Source organism: Strigops habroptila, chromosome 11, assembly GCF_004027225.2.
Source record: "Strigops habroptila isolate Jane chromosome 11, bStrHab1.2.pri, whole genome shotgun sequence".
NCBI lineage: Eukaryota > Metazoa > Chordata > Aves > Psittaciformes > Psittacidae > Strigops > Strigops habroptila.
The window spans coordinates 3143387-3163167 of record NC_046360.1 but is presented as its reverse complement, the minus strand read 5'-3'; the positions used below and the strand labels follow the sequence as shown (position 1 = coordinate 3163167).

Sequence of the window (19781 nt, the reverse complement as noted above, 5' to 3'; positions counted from 1 at the left end):
GCAGATGAAAAATAAGCTTCTAATGACTTAAATGATTATTTTCCTGTCAGACTGCTAGAGGAAAGTAGCTGTAAAGAAAACAGAAACTGTATTCAGTGAGGAACAGTAATTTTATTTAGATCTACTTCATGCGTAAGCATGATAAAACCCCAATTGAACTTTGGCAAATATCACAACAAAAAAAACCAAGCAGCCTATACAGAACAGTGAAAATGCCAAGGATATGGGTTCTCCACAGCTTCACTGCAGAGCGGAGGGATTTAGAAGCCTCACTTTGGCTACATCATTTATAACCATATAATTAAATAAAGGTAGTCTTCCACTATCACTTCTTGACTTCTCCGAGATCTTCAATGCTATCATCATCCACCTGGGGAAAAAAAGGCCAAAACACAGCATATTAAGTATATTTTCTTCTTAGATGTCTCACTCAATATTCACCACTGTACATGTAATGAAGTGTGGGAGAAGCATACAGCACCATCGGAGATCCCCTGCTGTAAATTCTACATGAGTGACATGCTTGTAGGACACAGCTGAGCCTCTGGGGCTCTGAATAAGGACAGGCCTAGAGAGTTATTTCAGAAAGAATTCCTTCACTCAGGAAATACCACAACAAGGGAATGTCAAAGCACACACTTGTGACTGCAACAGCACAACCAAACCTCTCAACCATCAACATTTCAGTCCATCCCCAAATTAATCTGCTGAAGCACAAGTGTGTGGGGGTTGGTTTGGTTGGTTTAATTCTGGACTATTTTAAGAGACTTTTAAAAATAGGGTGGCAACTTAAGAATACTCAGGCATTAACCACTAACAAACGGTCACGAAGAAGCCACAGATACTAACAGCTGGACTTACTCCGACATGCCTTTCTCACTGTTTCATCTACAGCAACAGCACTACATACAGAGGGATCTACTGCTTCTTGGACAATGGAAGCAACATCCAACTTCAAGTTTAATCACTCCTTAACCTAATAATTCATAGGTGGGAATGCAACAACCACTCTTTGTTTTTTGCACACCAATCTCTGCTGTCAAAGATTGAACCCTTTTTCAAAATCATTGGAAAATCACAGGCTACTGTGGAAAACTGGAGTTCTGACAGAAGAAAGCGTTGTTACCTCGGGCCACTTCTCCTGGATTACATCAATAATGTCATCTGTAAAATCGCCCTGAATGATGATTTCATCTTCTCCTGTTACTGAGGCACCGCAGGAAAATTTCTGAGCAAAAAACCTTTGTGCTTCCTTAAGATCAATTTCTGTTGATGGGAAAATGGACAGTTTAAGTACAGTCACTGTCATAAAGGTATTTTTCTCAAGTTTAAAACTAAAATCTTGTTTTCACTGTTGGAAAACTAGTGGCAGTTTACAGATAAAGCTTTGCTATACTGAAAGCCAAAGTCTGTTGTTGACATACAAACAACTGACTCCACAAATCTAGGAAACTATTCAAGGTAAAAATCACTGCATGTCCTCTGCACATTGTGTTTAGGCAGGTCGAGGCTGTGTGCACTCACCAGAAAAGCACACAGAGAACTGTTTAAAAAGCACCTCCAGTTCTGAGAAACCTCATAGTTATTGAACACGTTTTTTCCCCAGAAGTGCTTCAATATGTTCACGTCCCAGTGATTTCTGAGATTGCTTCCAGCACAAAGATACATTCCCAGTTCACATCAAGCCAGTGTTTATTACTGATCCCTCAAGAAAATTGATACCCTCATGAAGGAAATATGTAACGTGTCTTGTTAATACAACCAAGGCTAAAACTTAGCTTTCTAATAGAATTTGTGATCAATGTGTGAAGATGTTGTTATGTTGTAAGATGTTGTTGGTGTTCAGTGACTGTTGTGTTAAACAACATCAAAACACGTTAAAAACCCCATAAGCCTGTTTGTTTGAAAACACCATGGAAATCAGGACTTTAATAATTTATCCCTGAGAGAAGTCAGCATACCTTTGGAACTGTTAAAAGTACCCTGGGACTTCCACCTCACATAGATGGAAGCAGATCACTCAATGTAATACAATCAGAAGAAACACCATGATGATGTTAAAGGCAAGCACATCTAAACCCAACAAAAACCACATTGCCAAAGTCAACTCACCAAACGTTGCAAGGCCACATACTCTTGTGACATATTTTTTCTTTGCTCTAGGAATTTTAGCTATTGTAACTTTCTGTGGTACAGTCTTCTTTTTCTGTTTTATCTGACCTCTTCCACCTTTAAAACAGAGCATAAGGTTACCTGATGTCACACTTCATTAAAGAAAAAAGCATGCAAGACCAGATGTCATCCCTATAAACAAAGACATTGTTATTTCCCCATCTGTGTTGGTATTTTGCACATTGTCTCACATTAAGGACTTTTTAATTATTCTTTAAGAAAGGTCCCATATCAAAGCTCAGTATTACAAGAAATAACAATAAATGCATGTCAAATGTGTATTCAAGTACAGCTTGCACAGCAGAACCCCACTGCAAGTGCTGAAAGAGGAGGTTTCCCTGCACTTTACTAATCTTTGCATCTGATCTAACATTTAACCCCTCTCTTAGGAATTGTTCTTTGGTTGCAATCCAAGGAAGAAATTGTTACTTTAATGTTCTTAAGGAGTTTAACATCTCTAGGGTTTGTGTCCAAGGCAAAGCAACTTACTCATGTCCATCTACATGAGGATGTGCCTCCTTAGGCTGCTGAGTCAAACAGCAGATACCTGTGCAGGACCCCAGTATGAGCCATGTATTTATATATGAGCTACCAGAAAACACCCTGCCTCTGAAACAGAAGCCAGCTATAGTAGTTGACTGCCAAAATTCCACATGATACAACATCTTTCTTATTGTTTCTAGGCCAACCTGAGGGAACACTTCACATTATCAGGCGCTTATTAGTCTGAGTAAAGCATGCAAAAGATCTATTCCACTCATTAGGATTCTTCAGTCAGATTAAGATCTCTTAACTTTGTATACACTCATCAGGTTACTCCAGGGTAACCAAAGTTTCATGTCCTTGAGCCTTCTCAGCATGAAAACCTAAAGAACTTATGACAAGCAAACTAACTCCTTGTGACTACTTCCTAGAATCTAAACGCTATTACTTTAGAATCAAAAAGTGGGTGGAAAACTAACCATACCACCCCCCCCCCACCACTAAATTAATGTGAAAGAAAATGTCCTGAAGCCTCTGGGAAAAGCATCCAAGCTCCAGAATGTAACTCACTGTTGTCACCACACATAGCTTACTGACAAAATAAACATAACTGGTTACCAAGCCACCAAAAGAAAACATCTGCAGCGAGATGTGGCTTTAAATCTGAACCTTATTGGGCTACTAACCATAATTTAAGCAGCACTACAGACACAACTGACATGCCACACAGAAATGCATATTAACATCAGCATTTGGATTGAGAGTGGAAAGTATGTTAATTAATCAAACAGAAAGGACTCCAATGATAAAAGATAAATGTGTGTTTAAATTGTTTCATGTGGTTTATACCTTCCAAAATTGGTTTTTGAAAATGTTTTCATTAGTATTTCTGGGAAGAGACACAGCTGTTAACAGATATAGATGGTAGTATTAAAAGCATAAAACCAAATCCTGTTATGTGAATACAAAGGAGGGGTGGAAGGAAAAAAGGCAAAGGCAGCGTCATGAGGCACGAATAAAGGAAAGCAATCTTTGTTCTACTCTGTCAGCAACCTATAAACTGCTGTTAAACGGGGCAGAAACAAGTATTCTGGGAGGCATGCCAGCTGATTTTAGGTTGAGAAGAATTACTCCCTGAGTAAGTGCAACAGAACAATAAGACGCATGATGCAAGTCGTATTTCACTTGCTGTTACTCCTATCTACTTCCTCCATCAGCATCTATCACCTAACATTGGAAGAAAGATATTCAGTCTCTTCTGTGCAGTCAAAGTGTAGCTAGCAACCAAAATACAAGGAATCTGTGCCAGAGTCCAGACCAGTGAGAAAGGGATGCCCCAAACTGCTTATAAACCAGTACCGCAATCAACTATTTAGACCTTGCCTCTCTTTTGCTTCTTCTTCTCTTCTTCTTCCCCCGCGGTTCCTTGGCCTTCTCCAACCCCAGTTTCCTGTTTAGGGGAATTTTCTGCAATGCATCAGAAAGGAGCAGGGAGAAGAAAGAGAACAAAGTTAGGGGTCAGACCACCACAGCCTTACACGACAGTTACAGTGAGATTTTGCTAAATCCTTGAACTCTTTGCTTAAGTGCAGCAGCCCCTTGACTGAGGTGTTACACCTTCATTATAGTACTTATCCATATCAGACTTCAGAAAAACCTTAGCTCAAAGATACAGTTTCAATCACATCATTTCCACAGAGAGACAGGAATTATTTACAGTGTTAATATTGAAATTCGAAATGCAAATCAACAAGTTCCCTGTTATTCATGACCTTTCCTCCAGCCATCCACACCAGACTGGACAGACATAAAACTTGGATGGGAAAGAAGGGCATGGATGACTGGCTACAGGAGGAACCTTAAGAAAGCTCAAGCATTATTACTGAAATTACACACTGTTTATTCAGTGTTTTTTGACATTATCAAACATTTTCACAGCACCTAAAAGCATGGTAGACTCCTAAGAAAATTATTAGCTTTCATACTTGATACAGTAGGAAAAGGGAAGAGATGGGAATTGCCCAGAGATTTCTCAATACACCTAAGGGTACAGAACAGAAGATTCTTACCTACTGTAAGCTTTGCAAACTCATCTGGAAAATTCTTCTCTAACCATTGTCTGCACTTAGTCACATCGGGCATGTATTCGCAGTACTGGAGAAGAAAGCTCACATGAATGTTGTTAGCAGAATAACTACAAAATACATCACAAATACACCCAAGTACACTGGCTATTCAGCTCAGCCATTTCTCCTTAAGATGACTGAATGCAAACACTCTACTAGCACACAGGAAACCTCATGTCACCCTAACGATGACAGTGACTGAAGCACAGAACTGCCACAATTAAGAAAAAGCAGAAAAGAACAGAAAGAATCATCATCTTTAGAAATCATAAGACACAAAGAAGAAACTTGGACAACAAAAAAGTTAACTCACCTCTGTTGGCAATGAACAGACTGGAGAAAGAAGGGAGAAAAAAAAATAGATTACAAAAAATTCCTCCACTTACAGTCTTAGCATTAAATTCAAAAAGGCATTTTAAAGTTAGCGGTAACTTCGTATGTCTTACTTTTGGTTATAACCACTCAAAACCATTACTTTATTGATACTGCTCCGTATTTTAAGTTTCCTCTCATTAGGAGTTTGCTCACAGACTCTGCATTAGGATAAAACTGTCACAGCAAGAGCAGCCAGTCAATGAGGGTAGGGAAGGAGATGTCTACAGCTTTGGGAAAAGCTACAGAAAGAAACACCAGTTCTGCCAGAGCCAAACAATATACCTAATAAATTACCATGATTTGGTTGGCTTTCCTTTTTCCCAAGAGCTGTCAGTGTCCAGAAGAGGGGCTCAACCCAAACCAACCCTCCAGACTTTCACACACCGCAGGAATTCTTTCCCAACCCCCTGCAATTGCATTCAAGTCCAAAGGAACATCCTTATCTAAAACACCATGCCTGTCAAGATTATTTACTTCCCTTTAAATTTCATCCACATAACTACAAATGTAATGAGTGAAGAATAATTCTAAACACAGTGCAACAATTACTTTCACGAACTCTTAACTCTTTCTTACTGTCATACTAATGCTTAAAGGTGTTTTCTGTGCTAAAGGCTTTACTGGCTTTTGGCAGGAAGAGATCGCTCCTCAACAGTTCACAATCTGAGTACAACTCTCACTTCTTTTACACACAGAAAGCTGTTAGTACCCTCCGTCTCTCAGGGAAAGACCCCAAAACTGCTGAAAGATGATCAGAAAGCTCAAGCTGAACATAGTCTAGCTTCTCAATAAAAGCTGACCAAAAGAGGAGCTCTGATCCCTTCACTGTTTCTGCTAGGCTGCCCTCACAAACAGCACATTGTAAGAATCATGGACAACCACCCCTTGAGCACTTGCCTCCACAGTAGAGAACCCGAAGGGGATAGTCGCCATCTGACCTGGCACCGCTCCTTACGTCTCCTCTGCAGTCAGGGACCACAGGCTCCGCCACATCTGTGGCCATGTCACACGCCTGGAGGTCACAGAACAAATAAAGCAGGACCTAAGTTCTGGGTTAGAGTTATTCGCATCTTTCCCAACTCAAGAAGAACCCCAGAGACTGATGAATGCCAGAGAAAACAGGTACAATACTAAAAAGAGCGAAAGAGAGCAGGGAAGAAAAAACAGGAGTCAAGAAATGGGAAACAGCTGCAAAAGATATCAAGCAGTGTGAAATTTTAGCACATAAGGAGGAAAAAAACCCCAAAGTGCCACAAAATAGTGTGAAATGAAGAAAGATCTGCAAAAACACATGGAATTACAGAACACACTGGGTTAAGCAAATTGTGAAGTATCATGTTAAATCAGCGGCATATGAACAGCAGGGACACTGGGGGAGTGGGGAAGGTACTGCTAGTACACTAGCAAAGAAAAAGAGTCATTTAAATCTGTGCTTGACGAGTTACAATCTGATCCTAGGACACTGGCAAAAAAAATACCCCAAACACCACAAAATAAGCAGATAAAACTCAACCAACTGATATATTTAATAGTGGTTTGCATGCACACATTTTCAGGCAAGGGGTTTAGAAGATAGGACCAACAGGAGAGAAGTTTGCAATGCATAAGTGCCCCAGAATCAAGGGAGCAAGCAGGATGTACGTGTGGAAGCCTCAGAGCCAGGCTGCTGCACAAGCTGAGCCTGGGCAGTGGGGAGAGCTGAGGGGAAATGCCAGAGGTGGTGGAGTTCGCTGCAGGGAAAGGCGGCAGACGGTCGTAATAAGGGGAAGGATGCTGGGAGGACCCATGGAGATCCCAAATGGGGGATGGAGGGCCATAGGGGGTAAAAGTGAGGGGAGGTCGGGGAGAAGGGGAAGGGTGCTGGTGTACCAGCCAAGACATGGTGGAGCTGAGGAGGAAGGGCGCTGAGGTACAAGAGGCGAGGGGGATCACAGCGCGGGCGGGCAGAGCCGCGGTACCGGGGGACAGGGAGGGTGTCGGAGCGGAGGGAAGGATACCGGCAGCCGGCGGGGAAAGGCCGCTCGCCACCGGGACGAAGGTAGCGGGGGGAGCCCCGGGGCGGCAGCGGGCGCGGCGTTACCCGGGAGGCCCCTTCAGGCCGCGGCGGCGGCGGCTCCTCCTCGTCCTCCTCCTCCTCCGGTGGGTCCCGCACCCCGCGCGGCACGTGCGCCCTCCGCCGCGCCGCCGCCGTCTCGCGAGAGCGCCGGGGAGTGGCTTGAGCCTGCCGGCTCGTCCCGTTCCCCTGCGGGACGTGATCAGGCGAGCTACGGAGCGCTGGAGCGGACATTCGCCGCTACCATGCCCCGGTACGCGCAGCTGGTGATGGGCCCGGCGGGCAGCGGGAAGGTGAGGCGGGGAGACGGGCGGTGGGGAGGAGGAGGAGAAGGAGGAGGTGGTGGTGGAAGCGGCGCGGTCGGTCCGTGAGCGCGGTTGTGTGTGCCTTGCAGAGCACGTACTGCTCCACCATGGTGCAGCACTGCGAGGCGCTGGGCCGCGCCGTGCAGGTGGTGAACCTGGACCCGGCGGCGGAGCTCTTCAGCTACCCGGTGACGGCAGGTGAGCGGCGGGAGGGAGGCGGAGGGAGGCCGGTAGCGGGCACCGCTGCGAGCGAACGAGCTGAGGCAGCCGAGCGTCTGTTGTCGCAGATATCCGCGAGTTAATAGAGGTGGATGATGTGATGGAGGATGATTCCCTACGGTTCGGTCCCAACGGCGGCCTCGTGTTCTGCATGGAATACTTCGCCAATAACTTCAGCTGGCTGGAGGAAAGCCTGGGGCATGTGGAGGATGACTACGTGCTGTTTGACTGCCCAGGTAAAGAGACATCAGTGTTCTGGTGTCATTCTTTATATGCAGTGCTATAGCATCCATAACTGAACTGTTCCTCCTGGCACATTTCTGCTTACTTCATGTTCTGCATGTGCTCCAGGTCAGATTGAGCTCTACACACATCTGCCGGTGATGAAACAGCTGGTGGAGCAGCTCCAGCAGTGGGAATTCCGCGTCTGTGGAGTTTTCCTGGTGGATTCTCAGTTTATGGTGGAATCTTTTAAGGTACCCATTTGAAATCCGTTGTAAAAGTTCATATTGAGAACGAACAAGGAATGTGAGCAATTGCAGGAGCGGGAGTTGTTTAGCCCAGAGAGAGGAGTGCTAAGCCGGGAGAGATGGGATTGCTGTCTTCAGCTCCATCAGACATGGGTTGCAGGAAAGAGAATTCCAGTTGGATGTAAAGAAAACCTGTGCTGTAGGAGCGGTCAGACTCCTACAGAGGTCAGTGGAACAGGGGCACGGAGAGACTGTAGTGAATGTTCATGGAGTTACTCAAACCTTAACCAGGCAAAACCCCCGAGCAGCCTGATCTGACTTGGAAGCTGGCTCTGCTTTGAGCAGTTGTATGAACCGGATAACCTCTAAAAAGTCCCTTCCAACCAAAATTCTCCTGTTATTCCATGAGAGCTTTCTCTCATCTGGGGGGACAGCAGGCTGCTTTCCCATCTAGCAGTGAGAATACAGAGAAGGGCTTTGGGTTTTCTTAATGCCCTTTTCAGTGGCAGATCCAGATTTGAGGCTCTGGAAATAGATGGTGGATGGGATACTTGGCACCTCCCTTTCCCAGCAGAGAATGATTCCTCACAAGGCTTTGTGTCCAAGTTCCAGATACTCATTAGCTAGACTTGGTCTGTGGTTGAGTGTCCTGTATGTTGGTGTTGTGTTTTTCTCTACTTAACTACATCATTTTTATACTCCTTCAGTTTATCTCTGGAATTCTGGCAGCTCTCAGTGCAATGATATCTTTAGAGATTCCACAGATTAACATTATGACCAAAATGGATTTGCTGAGCAAGAAAGCCAAGAAGGAAATAGAAAAGTAAGTTCCAAAATATTACTCTTGTAGTGTAATAAGTGGAGGCAAACTCCACTCAAAATTAAATCTAATGCTTCCCACAATTAAAACATACTCTTTTGGAATGGGAGATGCCCTGCCCATGGCAGGGGGTTGGAACGAGATGATCTTAAGGTCCTTTCCAACCCAGCCCATTCTATGATTCTATGATGCATTTGTTTGATATCAAACAAAGGCTTTAAATGCCTGGGTAGGATGCTTACTGTTTAGTCAGAGCCAAAAAGCTAGCTCCATGTTTGTACTTATCTCTGGATTTTTCTGTAACTGATTATCTTTAATAACTCATGTCATTTTGAATGACATTCCAGGCTGGTGTGCTTCAAAACCTAAACCAGAGCTGATCCTATCAGGCTTTTTGCTACTGAACATACTGAATTACTTATATGTTAGTTTTACATTTGTGCCAAAATTACAAAATTAAAGCTTTTCCCTGTGGTCTTCCTCAAGGCTTTCTTGAGTACACAAATATATTAGCAAAGAGAAAATAAAACCACTTCAGTTCTATCAGCATTCATAATCTGAGACAGTCAAATACCTACAAAACCTATTCTTAAACATTGTAAGTTCTCCTGGTACAGAGTTAGTTCATTCAGATCACAGACGGTTTTGGCAGCTATAAAAGCACAATGACTCATTTGCTCTGTGGCCAGGGATTCCTTCCATGTTAACAATGGCTTTGTTTCTCCCAGGTACTTGGATCCAGATATGTATTCTATGATTGAAGATTCTACAAATATATTGAAAAGCAAAATGTTTAAAAAGCTGACTAAATCCATATGTGGATTGGTGGGTATATTGGTTTTTAACTGGTACCCTTAAATTCAGTCCTGTCTATATAAACCATACTGGGTGGTTGCTGGCTTCATTGCTGTTATAGATACTATATGTTCTATAATCATTCTCCCCAACCCAAAAATATGTATTTACCTACAAGACTGTTAACAAAGCCAGGACTGGAAAGAGTCTGGGGCAGCTGAGGATTTTACTTTGTGCCTATTTTAACTCATTGGGGTTTTTTTCAGATTAGATTATTAGATTTTTCAGACAAGGAAGACCTAAGTGTGGCTTAAGGAGGTAACTTAGAGTGCAGTGATTGAGACCTCACTGCATTTTCTTACTAACATCCTTTGAATGCCTTCTCTAGATTGATGACTATGGTATGGTTCGATTTCTCCCTTTTGATCGCTCTGATGAGGAAAGTATTAACATAGTCCTGCAACACATAGACTTTACCATTCAGTATGGAGAAGATCTGGAATTTAAAGAACCAAAGGTAAGGTCCTTCTGATGAGAAGATGGTATTATGGATCCTTAAAAAAGAATCCATAATATAAGTTGTAATATAAATATGCTCTTTGCCTTGCTAATAAATTGTTTGTTGTCTTAGCATGGTTCAAAATATGCCACATTTAGTCTTTTAGTGACAGTGCTTTTATCATCTTCATTTACAATTACACAGTGAAATTCTTTAGTGTCCCCTTGCATACATAGACTGATGAGGTGGTTGTGTTTAAAAGAAATGCTTTGGTTTCCAAAAATAATGGAATTTTAAACTTGAAAGGTCAGAAGGGACCATTAAGATCACTAGGATTTCTTCCTACATGACTGCTCAAACTCCCCTGGTAATTCCTGTGTTGACCCCATATGTTGTACATGAGATACAGATTAGGAATTAATGCTATCCCATAAAATACATGACACAAGACTGCTGTGTTAAAATCTGTTTCAAGGCCTGTCTGGTTTTTTATTCAGCTCATGAATCCTATGGAACAAGTCCAGTGCTTTTATTCCATTTTTCATTCAGTTTTGTACTCTTTACTATGCAGAATCCCTGGATCTAGATTTTTACCTATACAATTCCAACAGCTCTAGAAACAAATTGCTTTTCAGAAGGTTTTGCTGCGTGTTTTATGGAGCCATATTAGACGTTGCTCCTGTTGTGGTTTCTAAAAGAGAACACCATAGAACAGACAAGGTGCAGCAGCCACGAGGGGAAAAGTCAGGTTTTACCTTTCCTGTTTTCTTTTTGGCAGGAATGTGAAGAAGATAAATCTGCTCTTGTGGATGAATACTTTCAAGATCACGTGGATGAGTAAAAAATGGATGGTCAGATATGGGAGGAGAAAATACCCATATTTGGGTATTTTGGTTTGTGTTAAAAAATGAAGAAAATCTACTCCTACACAAACATACTCAATATTTTATCTGTAAGATAACTAATATTTATAATAAAGTGAGCTATATCATCTTGTAACTATTTTAATAAACAATTTTTATTCTTATGACTGTGTGTTATAAAATGTTCCCCACATTGATAGAACTCATTTAAGCATAGGAATGCTTGAAAAAAAATCTTAATTATCTGCAAAAGGGGCAAAACTGAATATCAATATATTGTAATAAATATTTATCTCCAGTACTAACTAGTTAGTTTCATTATTAGGTGAGAGAAAGAATTGTACTTGATGAACTGAACCTGAGTTAGGCAGAGAGCTGACTGGCAACTTCACAGGGACATCTGGTCAGTGGTGGTCTCCCAGCAATGTGTATATTTTACCTTCACTTTGGAAAAGCCCAGATTTTAAGCCTTCTTAAGGCTGTTTTTTTGTACAATTTACACATGGCTTTAAGTGGTTTATACATCAATAACATCTTTTTAAGCACAGCACAACACTTAAAAGAAAGAAAACCAGAACTCGGTGATGGTCTTGTGCAATCATCTTACAAGCTGTGTTACTTAACAAAGACGACAGCAACAAACATGTAAACTCCTTTTTTGCTCTGAAATACAGAACTCATACTTCTGCTATGGACATATGTTACCTCCACAGCACAATATGTGGTGCTCTCAGAGAAGCAAAGCTTTAGCACGTTACCTCCAGAGAACATACTCACCTAAGTAACTGAATACATGTGAAAATGGTCTTGGGAATGTTTCAGACACGTAGCATCAATTCTGGAGTTAGGTGTAGCTGTTCACAGGCTGTTCATATCATACAGTAACTCAAGCCCTGTGGGCAAATGTACTGCTGAATTTACCTCTGCTTATAGTTCTTTTATATATAAAAACTGTTCCTGGGGTGTTTCAAAATACATTTCATTGGTTCTCCTAAAATCTATTAGTCAAATATACTAGCTACATTCAGTTGAGTTTTAGGATGTAGATTTTTCGCTGCTTATGTCCAAATACCTACCAACCCTTCCTTAACCCTATGGAATGAGATTTATTCACGGAGTCCTTGAACTAAAATATATTCTAAAAAGGGCCTCATGGCTGTGAAATGCTTAACATCAGTGAATGCATAGATGTAGGCATATCATCTACACATAGTCCATGTATTAGAAATTCACCTCATCCTCACAAGATACAAGCAGCCAAGTATTTCAGTAGAATAATTGATGTCATTTGTAGGAACAGATAGTCAGTCTGAGAGCAAGGATACCCCTTAAAGGAAACCAAATGAAGGACTGAATACTTGAAGACAACTCCACTTACCTAAACCTGGGCTGTGATAGCGACTTGGGACAGAGTTTAGTTCTGTAGTTTCTTGCTTGTAGTCCAGAAGGTGTAATTTTATTCATCAGTAGGGTTGTTCTTCATGTCTGTTAAAATACATGATTAAATGGTCATACTGCTGATAGGGTGCTTATTTTTGAACTAAGCATCTGTTTTGCCCAAAGCAGAGCCAGAACAGGGAGGCAGGTTCAGCAGACCAGCAAATCCCGCATGTCTAGAAGTAAAGAGCTTCCCAGGAACCTTATGTGGGGGTCAGGGAGGATTGCATGGGATCTTTTAAATGCAAACAAAGAAGAACTAGGAAATAAGGTGTCACCTAAGAGCTATTAAAATTGTCTTTCAAAGCCAGGTTTTCAAAAATTGCCAGCCTTGTGATACTTGGCATTTCTAAAACCTTACTTCCAGCACAATTAGTGAACACTAAGAGTTCAGTTTCAAGATGGTCATTGTGGTCACCAGGAAGAGGTGAAAAAACATCAGCTCTTCAGAGGCTCATCACATCAGCCATGGTAGGACCAGATTTGGCTGAACTAAACCATTGTTGGGAAAACTTTGGTGGCTTCACTCACCTCCAGACTGGTGCATCCCTCGGACGAGTGATGCTTGTGACATGTCAAAAGGACAACCCCCAGCCCTGCAGTGAGATTACCTTGACTCACTTCCTAATCTTCCCAGTTTTTCTTCCTGATTCATGCCACGAGTCATTCACCAGGGGACAAATTCAGCATACTGGGTCATATGGGACGTTATGGCTTGATAGTAACAGAAGTGTGCATCCTTCCAAATACAATGTGTTTGGACCCACTCTGTACTCCCTTACACCGAGTGCCCAGCAGCTGGCTGTGCTTTGCATGTTGGGACAGAGCAAGCAATGCCCAGGAGTGCTGCAAATGCACAGGAGAGAAAACCAGTTACAAGCAAAGCGTCCCCTCCTAAGCTCTTGTGGAGCACTGACCCTTGCCAGGGACAGGACCTCACCTCTTCCACCAAGGAAGCAAGATGCTTGGGTGGCTGGAGAAGAAGAGTGTGGCATGGGGGGACTGAGGAGGGGTTACTGGCAGTGCTGGCCACAGCAAAGGCAGAGGAGTGGGGAGGAATTCCATAGGGAAGGAAAAAGCAGCCAAGTCCCCATCTGGATGTGCTTCCAAGCACCTTCCCGTGCTGGCAGAGCTCTCACACGAGGGATGCCTCTCGGGGCGGTGCACGCCGCAAGCCTCCGCTCCGGCTTCCCTTCCTCGCACCGCCTCTGCTGCCTCATTTCCTGCAGCGCAGGCAGAGCAGGAAGCTTTGCTACCAGTTCCTCCCTGCTCTTCCCCCTGCCCGGCCCCGCTGAACTGCGTCCTGCCCTTCGAGATGCCGGTGAGGGGGCTTCGCACCCGGCGCTGGGCCGGCCCGGGGCGGCGGGGAGAGGGGAGGGCAGCGGCCGGGGCGGCGGGGCCGGGCCTGGGGGCTGAGAGCGCTCCCCCCGGGGGTGGGGACAGGGGCTCTGCCGGCCGTGGGCAACTGCTGGGGACCAAAGGGGCTGTGGGGAACCCCACTGAGAGCGGGGCATTGCTGCTTATAGGAGGCTGCTGCACGGGCGACGCCTTCCTCTTCCTCCTCCTCCTCTTCCTCCTCCTGCCAGGGACCCACCCGCGGGCCGGAGGGCAGCAGCCCCCGGCTGCAGCAAGGAGGAGATTGGTAAAAGCAGCGCTGTGCTCTGGGGTTGTTCACACCCCTTCTTTCTGCTAGGGGATGCTGCTCACACACACACGCCCCTGGCTAAATCCCCCTCTCCCCCCACAAAACATAGGCTGTGAGGAGGCGAAGCCTTTTCCCGGTGGAATGCTTGGAAAGTGCCTAAAGTTGAACTCATCAGTGGTTAAAAATCGGTTTTCCAGGGAGAATCTGTCACATGCAGAAAGGTTTTTGTTCTTTTTTTTTTACTTAGAGCAGCTTTACAGTGCACAGAAGGGTCTTTTTATTTGAGTGTGTGGGTATGTGTTAAGCCTTGCTTTATTTATTGTTACCTAATAATATTAGCTAGCCATGGAAATAAAATACAATCTTTTTTAATGGGCATCTAACTTTCAATGAACTATGCATGGCCCCATAACTGAGGCAGGAGAACAGGGCTGTTGCCCCTTTGGTGCTGTGCAGAATGGGGTCTGGCAGCCTGGGGATGAAGCAAAGCCTGCAGCCCAGCCGTACCTGTTTTATCCTGTCTCCCTTCACTGTGATCGTAAGTGGTGCCAGTGATGATGCTTCCATGGTCTTCACCAGAATGGCACTGCGATCGGGGCCTAAACAGAAAACAGACATTGTTTGTGCAAAGAAAAAATGCTGGAAGCATCACTAACAAACTAGACTGAGTCCTATTTGATGAAGACACAGGGCACACACGATCAGACAGGGAAATATCTATTTTCAGTACCATTAATAACCAGCTTTCCCCCCATCTCTAGGCCTACCACTCCACTTTAATGGACTCTGACACCAAGCTGATTGGGAACATGGCACTGTTACCCATCAGAAGCCAGTTCAAAGGCCCAGCACCTCGGGAAAGTAAGTTTATAATAACCTCTGAAAACCTGCCTCTATATAGCTCATCATCATCGCAGTTTGCTCCAAGCCAGCCCTAGCAAGAGTGATGAGAGGAGCCATGGCTAGCAAGAGTGATGAGAGGAGCCATGGCTTGGAAGTGGAGTGCTGTTTCCAGTTTATATTTCTATAAACTGCAGTTTATAGAGGAGGAAGAAAAGTTTTCAAACACTTAAGTTGTTCAAATCATGGAAAACAGTTATGCACAGAGAAATAGGCACCATGCTCCAGCTAAATCAACTGCTTCACTAATTAAAGCCTACAGTTACTATTCTCGTGCTTCCTCCTGTGCTCGTCAGTAGGTTTTGAGGAGGACGTGGTGGTGTGAACCCTCTGCTGTCAGAGGAAGTGGAGGTTTAGCTACAGAGAACTTGGGCTTTGGGTCTGTGGCTGAAGACACTCGGCTGCTCTGAAGGGCAGGGAGTAGCTTAGGCAGCACTTTAGGGTAGGGGGCTTCAAAAATTGAGATGAAGTTATGGGCGTCCCCACAGGGTGCACAGGCAGCCTGGTCGGGGTTCCCTTCAGCACATGAAATAGCACTTCTTGAGCGTGCTATCCCTCAGTAATGTGGCAATTCAGTTTGGGAAAGGAAATACAAAGGAAATACTTCCTGGATTTAAGCAGTTCTGGATGGTTGGCATCCAGAACTGTGTTCTGCTCCTCACCTTTTTTCCTTTGTTGAAGAGGATAATGAAATTTGTGTGATCTTTCTCCAAAACCATTTTCATGTCCTGAGAAGACTTTTACACTCTTAAAACTCTGGTGAGTTATTTGACTGGTAGAAAAGTGGGGAGCTGCTGAATTGCTGCCATTTGTAAAGTGAGAAATCATGGGGGGAGGAGGAGAAGGGAGTTCAAGCTCCTGCTAAGAGGAGGAAGCTTAAATGTTAACAGTCTGAGCTCACTGGTGTTTCACACAGCAACAACTGCTTTGTGTTACATAGTGCTGGCTTCTGCTTTTTGTAAATACCAAAGTTTTGCTTTTGCAATAATCCTTATTTGTGTATTTCAATGAGTAAAAGTTATGACCAAATGTACTGTAACGGTGCATTGTTTAACTCTGTATTTCTTTTTCGCTAGCTAAGGACACGGATATTATAGATGAAGCCATCTACTACTTCAAAGCTAATGTTTTCTTCAAAAATTATGAAATTAAGGTAATGTTTTAAGATACTTTGCATATGGTAGTTCTTTGGTGGGTTGGTGCTGTGAATATGCTTATTTTCAATGAAATAATTCTACTAGTAACAAAATCTCTCCTTCCTCACACTTAATTTTTAAAGCTGGATAAATGTCATGAATTGCATTTCCCTCTCATGGGGAAATTGTAGGCCAGGATGGCTTAAACTTATTCCTCTTGCTTGCTCTTGCTTTGCAGAACGAGGCTGACAGAACACTGATCTATGTCACCCTCTACATTTCTGAGTGCTTGAAAAAGCTGCAAAAGGTGAGAAAAGTGAATTTCTGTGCAGGAGGGGAACTGAGTCTGTTCTGGGGATACTTGGGAAAGGATTTGCTGATATTGTCCTCCCAGTGGCACAAATAATCCTGTTCACCCTATTCCCTATTGTCAGAGCCACAGGTACTCCAAGGCTGTGGACCTCCAAAGATACATTATGTTGTTCTTCTTGATGAGTTTTTATGTGTTACAGATAAAATAGCTGGGTCTATCACTCCATCAGCTGTTGTTTGTAACTGTTAATCCATTGTTTGCCTTGTTTTTCCAGTGTAACTCCAAAGGCCAAGGAGAGAAAGAGATGTACACACTGGGAATCACTAACTTCCCAATCCCTGGGGAGCCTGGCTTTCCGCTTAATGCCATTTACGCCAAACCTGCCAACAAGCAGGAGGAAGGTAAGGCTAATCCAGCACCCCCGAAGGCTTCCTTGGGCTCTTACTTTACCAGCTGCACTTTTGTGACTGCAATAAGAACAATTACTGCTAAAACTGAATGTTCTAAATCTGCAGTTCTCTTATGAGGGGAGCAGAAGCTGGATTTTCTGACCTCCGGGGGGCAGTGATTTCCCTGGATCCATAGATCCGACAGAACAAATTAACAGGGGTTTGAGTCTGCCTTTTGCATCAGCATAATCACTAGATAAACCCTGTAACGAAGCCCAAGCCAACTGCTGGACTGGCAGAATAGGAAGCCCACAATAATGAGCAAAAGTAATTGAGAGAAAACAGCTTGGATGATCTTTTTTATTGGTAGAAATACCATAAAAATCCCAGGTATGGCTGTAAATTAAGCAAGCCAACTCAGCCAGCCAACCTGTAGATGTGAAAACTCACTTCCTGCTTTAAGCAGTGATAGCTGATGCTTCCCTGTTCAATTCAGTTTGACTTGGTGCTGCCTCAGTTTCCATGGTTTGTCCTGTGCTGTGTTTCAGAGGTGATGAGGGCCTACCTGCAGCAGCTGAGGCAAGAAACTGGTCTTCGCCTTTGTGAGAAAGTATTTGATCCTCAGAGTGACAAGCCCAGTAAGGTAAGAGATTCATGTGATCATCACAGATTTAATGAGAGGTTTGGTGTGGAGAGAAGTGAGATGATGGGGGAGGCATCAGATGTGGGTAACCTTGGCACAAGCTTCCTGCCTTTTACAAGGCTAGTGAAATAGCAGGCTGCAAGTTATCAATGAGTGTAATCTGTAATGCAGCAAGACAGTGAATGGCAATTTGGGTTACTTTAAAAAGCAAGGCAGTAATAAGTGGTGTCTGGTTCAACTCTTCAAAGTATTGCACATCTGCTCTTGGCCAGGTTTTCTAATGGAAATCCACAGGCAGGAATGATGCTGTTCATCTTCCAGTTGGTTTTGATTTGAAAGCTTCTTTGAAGCAGACCATTTTGTCTCATATCCAGATTAAAAGCAAATAGCTAATCAATGAATGAATTGCCTCCTGTCTGTTCGTATGTTTCATGTGCAAATGTGACTGCATTTAATATTGAAATTATTTGGGCTAATTTAGTTTCAAAGGCATCTTTCTGATGCATCCCTTCTTCATAATTACATTGGAATAAACAACAAAATTAAAATAATAGAAATAAGATAAAGCAGAATGTCCTGCTTTAATTCAGAGCCCTATATTATATAATATATATTATATATACATTATATATTATATATATTCTGTATATAATATTCTATATTATAGAATCATAGAATGGTTTGGGTTGGAAGGGACCTTAAAGATCATCTAGTTCCAACCCCCCTGCATTATAAATTCATTGAGTTCATTCCTGTCCTCTTGTTCGCCTAAATTCCAGTAGAAACCAGTGTGGAAAATTGTATGTGCAAAATTGGAGCCTTAGCATTTATTACTTATCAGAGGTTGAATACTTTTAAGTCACTATTTTATCACCTGGAAAGCACTTTTGTGTATTGTCTGACTTTGTGCTTCCTTCTGCAGTGGTGGATCTGCTTTGTGAAGAGACAGTTCATGAACAAGAGTCTGTCAGGTCCTGGGCAGTGAAGAGGCAAAGTAGCAACAACATTAAACATTGTCACAGCAAGGTGTTTAGGTATTTTGCCTTTGTTTTGGATACATTTTGTACCAAGGAAGAATTAAGTGCTTATGAAGAAAAAAAGAAAAAACCAAAAACCCACCACAAATGAGGGATTAGAGGGAGCAAAAAGATAATTTGAGTAATGTAAGCAAATACTATTAAGCTGGTGCTTAATAAGTGATTTCTAACATGCTGTTTCAGATCCAAGCTGCTTCATTGTCAGTGGCTGCAGCCAGCATTTAAAACGGGGCTTGTATTTAAGGAGAAGAAATGGGCTTGCCTGTGGGGCAGGGGGAGCTGTGGGATTGCTCTACTGGCTAGAGTCTCAGTACTGTGTGTCCATGGAAAACACGCCTCTCACTGTGTTGTCGAGTGCGGTGGTTTTTACCTTGTTTTCAATAAACTTGGCTTGTAATTAATGTGGTAACTGCTTTATGTCTTATGGATGGCCTTTGAAGAAACCAGAGGTGGGTTTTTTGTGAAAAGACCATCATTATTGTGTAATGGTGAACTACAATTCAGTTACAGTGAATCATTCCCACTGAAAATAGGGGATTAATACAGGGGCTGCAGTTTGTGGCGACGTACCTGGTTATTTAGCAGGTCTGCCTTCGCAGGGCAGTGCTCCTTTGTACTAAAATGCCTTCAAAGGGTAACACAGGCAGATTACAGCATAGTCTGAGGCTGCCTTTGTGGTGGCAGATTCAAGCACAACCATCACAGGATACTGGGAAGAACCGGGACTGTTCTGATCGATCAGATGGCTTCTTGAAGAACTGCCAAATCCCAGTTTGGTTTATTCCAAGTTGTCTATTTCATTTGTGGCAATATGTGTTCCACTGTCACCACACAGCACCACACTTCTTTTGTGTCACTTGCAGTCCAGCACTAACACTGTTTTGCTGCTTGTTGTGTTTACCTGTTGAGAAGTGCATTCCCCTCCAGACAGCACTGACAGCGCCTTCAAACTCCCACTGATTTGATTTGCTGGAGCAGTTACAGGATAGCCATGTTTTGCACTCTTTTTGTAATAAAGGGGGAAAAAGTAGTTTATAATCCACCCCTCCTTTCAGTCTATGCCTTCTAGTTAATGGTGGCCCCAGTGAGGGGCTTCCCCTG

General features: G+C 43.2%; 4 protein-coding genes across 8 annotated transcripts; 2 read left to right on the top strand and 2 right to left on the bottom strand.

Moving 5' to 3' along the window:
* Positions 1-91: 91 nt before the first annotated feature.
* DENR (density regulated re-initiation and release factor) lies at positions 92-14849 on the bottom strand. 4 transcript variants are annotated; one of them, XM_030500528.1, is made up of 9 exons: positions 14770-14849; positions 12559-12665; positions 6054-6168; positions 5095-5114; positions 4725-4809; positions 4039-4122; positions 2113-2229; positions 1127-1266; positions 92-370 (listed from the first exon to the last, which is right to left on the bottom strand). In XM_030500528.1, the coding sequence occupies exons 3-9, from the start codon at positions 6157-6159 to the stop codon at positions 326-328; spliced, it is 597 nt and encodes a 198-aa protein (XP_030356388.1). In that variant the 5' UTR covers positions 6160-6168; positions 12559-12665; positions 14770-14849; the 3' UTR covers positions 92-325. The 4 variants fall into 4 exon arrangements, with proteins under 4 accessions (XP_030356388.1, XP_030356389.1, XP_030356387.1 ...); XM_030500529.1 differs by lacking the exon at positions 14770-14849 and adding an exon at positions 13558-13664; XM_030500527.1 differs by lacking the exons at positions 12559-12665; positions 14770-14849 and adding an exon at positions 7237-7366.
* Positions 6549-7443, bottom strand: LOC115614470 (psoriasis susceptibility 1 candidate gene 2 protein homolog). Its single transcript, XM_030501415.1, has 2 exons — positions 7026-7443; positions 6549-6556 (listed from the first exon to the last, which is right to left on the bottom strand). Exons 1-2 carry the CDS (start codon positions 7441-7443, stop codon positions 6549-6551), a joined length of 426 nt encoding a protein of 141 aa, XP_030357275.1.
* Positions 7363-11229, top strand: GPN3 (GPN-loop GTPase 3). Of its 2 annotated transcripts, none has more exons than XM_030500525.2 (8): positions 7363-7462; positions 7604-7712; positions 7802-7969; positions 8085-8209; positions 8911-9026; positions 9752-9848; positions 10207-10335; positions 11096-11229. In XM_030500525.2, exons 2-8 carry the CDS (start codon positions 7622-7624, stop codon positions 11156-11158), a joined length of 789 nt encoding a protein of 262 aa, XP_030356385.1. In that variant the 5' UTR covers positions 7363-7462; positions 7604-7621; the 3' UTR covers positions 11159-11229. The 2 variants fall into 2 exon arrangements, with proteins under 2 accessions (XP_030356385.1, XP_030356384.1); XM_030500524.2 differs by having other exon boundaries at positions 7363-7502.
* Positions 13803-19081, top strand: ARPC3 (actin related protein 2/3 complex subunit 3). The gene is made up of 7 exons (XM_030500531.1): positions 13803-13938; positions 15024-15123; positions 16239-16315; positions 16537-16605; positions 16886-17012; positions 17549-17643; positions 18566-19081. The coding sequence occupies exons 1-7, from the start codon at positions 13933-13935 to the stop codon at positions 18626-18628; spliced, it is 537 nt and encodes a 178-aa protein (XP_030356391.1). The 5' UTR covers positions 13803-13932; the 3' UTR covers positions 18629-19081.
* Positions 19082-19781: the final 700 nt, after the last annotated feature.

Bases quoted from the DNA above. Each gene is read 5' to 3' on its own strand.
- DENR (XM_030500528.1), bottom strand. From the start codon at position 6,159: ATGGCCACAGATGTGGCGGAGCCTGTGGTCCCTGACTGCAGAGGAGAC. The intron at 4,810-5,094 runs GTGAGTTAACTT...TTTCTTCTCCAG, and splicing joins TCTGTTCATTGCCAACAGAG to TACTGCGAATACATGCCCGA. The intron at 371-1,126 runs GTAACAACGCTT...TTTTTTCCCCAG, and splicing joins TCCAGGAGAAGTGGCCCGAG to GTGGATGATGATAGCATTGA.
- LOC115614470 (XM_030501415.1), bottom strand. From the start codon at position 7,443: ATGTCCGCTCCAGCGCTCCGTAGCTCGCCTGATCACGTCCCGCAGGGG.
- GPN3 (XM_030500524.2), top strand. From the start codon at position 7,455: ATGCCCCGGTACGCGCAGCTGGTGATGGGCCCGGCGGGCAGCGGGAAG. The intron at 8,210-8,910 runs GTACCCATTTGA...ATACTCCTTCAG, and splicing joins TTATGGTGGAATCTTTTAAG to TTTATCTCTGGAATTCTGGC. The intron at 9,027-9,751 runs GTAAGTTCCAAA...TGTTTCTCCCAG, and splicing joins GCCAAGAAGGAAATAGAAAA to GTACTTGGATCCAGATATGT.
- ARPC3 (XM_030500531.1), top strand. The intron at 15,124-16,238 runs GTAAGTTTATAA...CTTTTTCGCTAG, and splicing joins AGGCCCAGCACCTCGGGAAA to CTAAGGACACGGATATTATA. The intron at 16,316-16,536 runs GTAATGTTTTAA...CTTGCTTTGCAG, and splicing joins TCAAAAATTATGAAATTAAG to AACGAGGCTGACAGAACACT.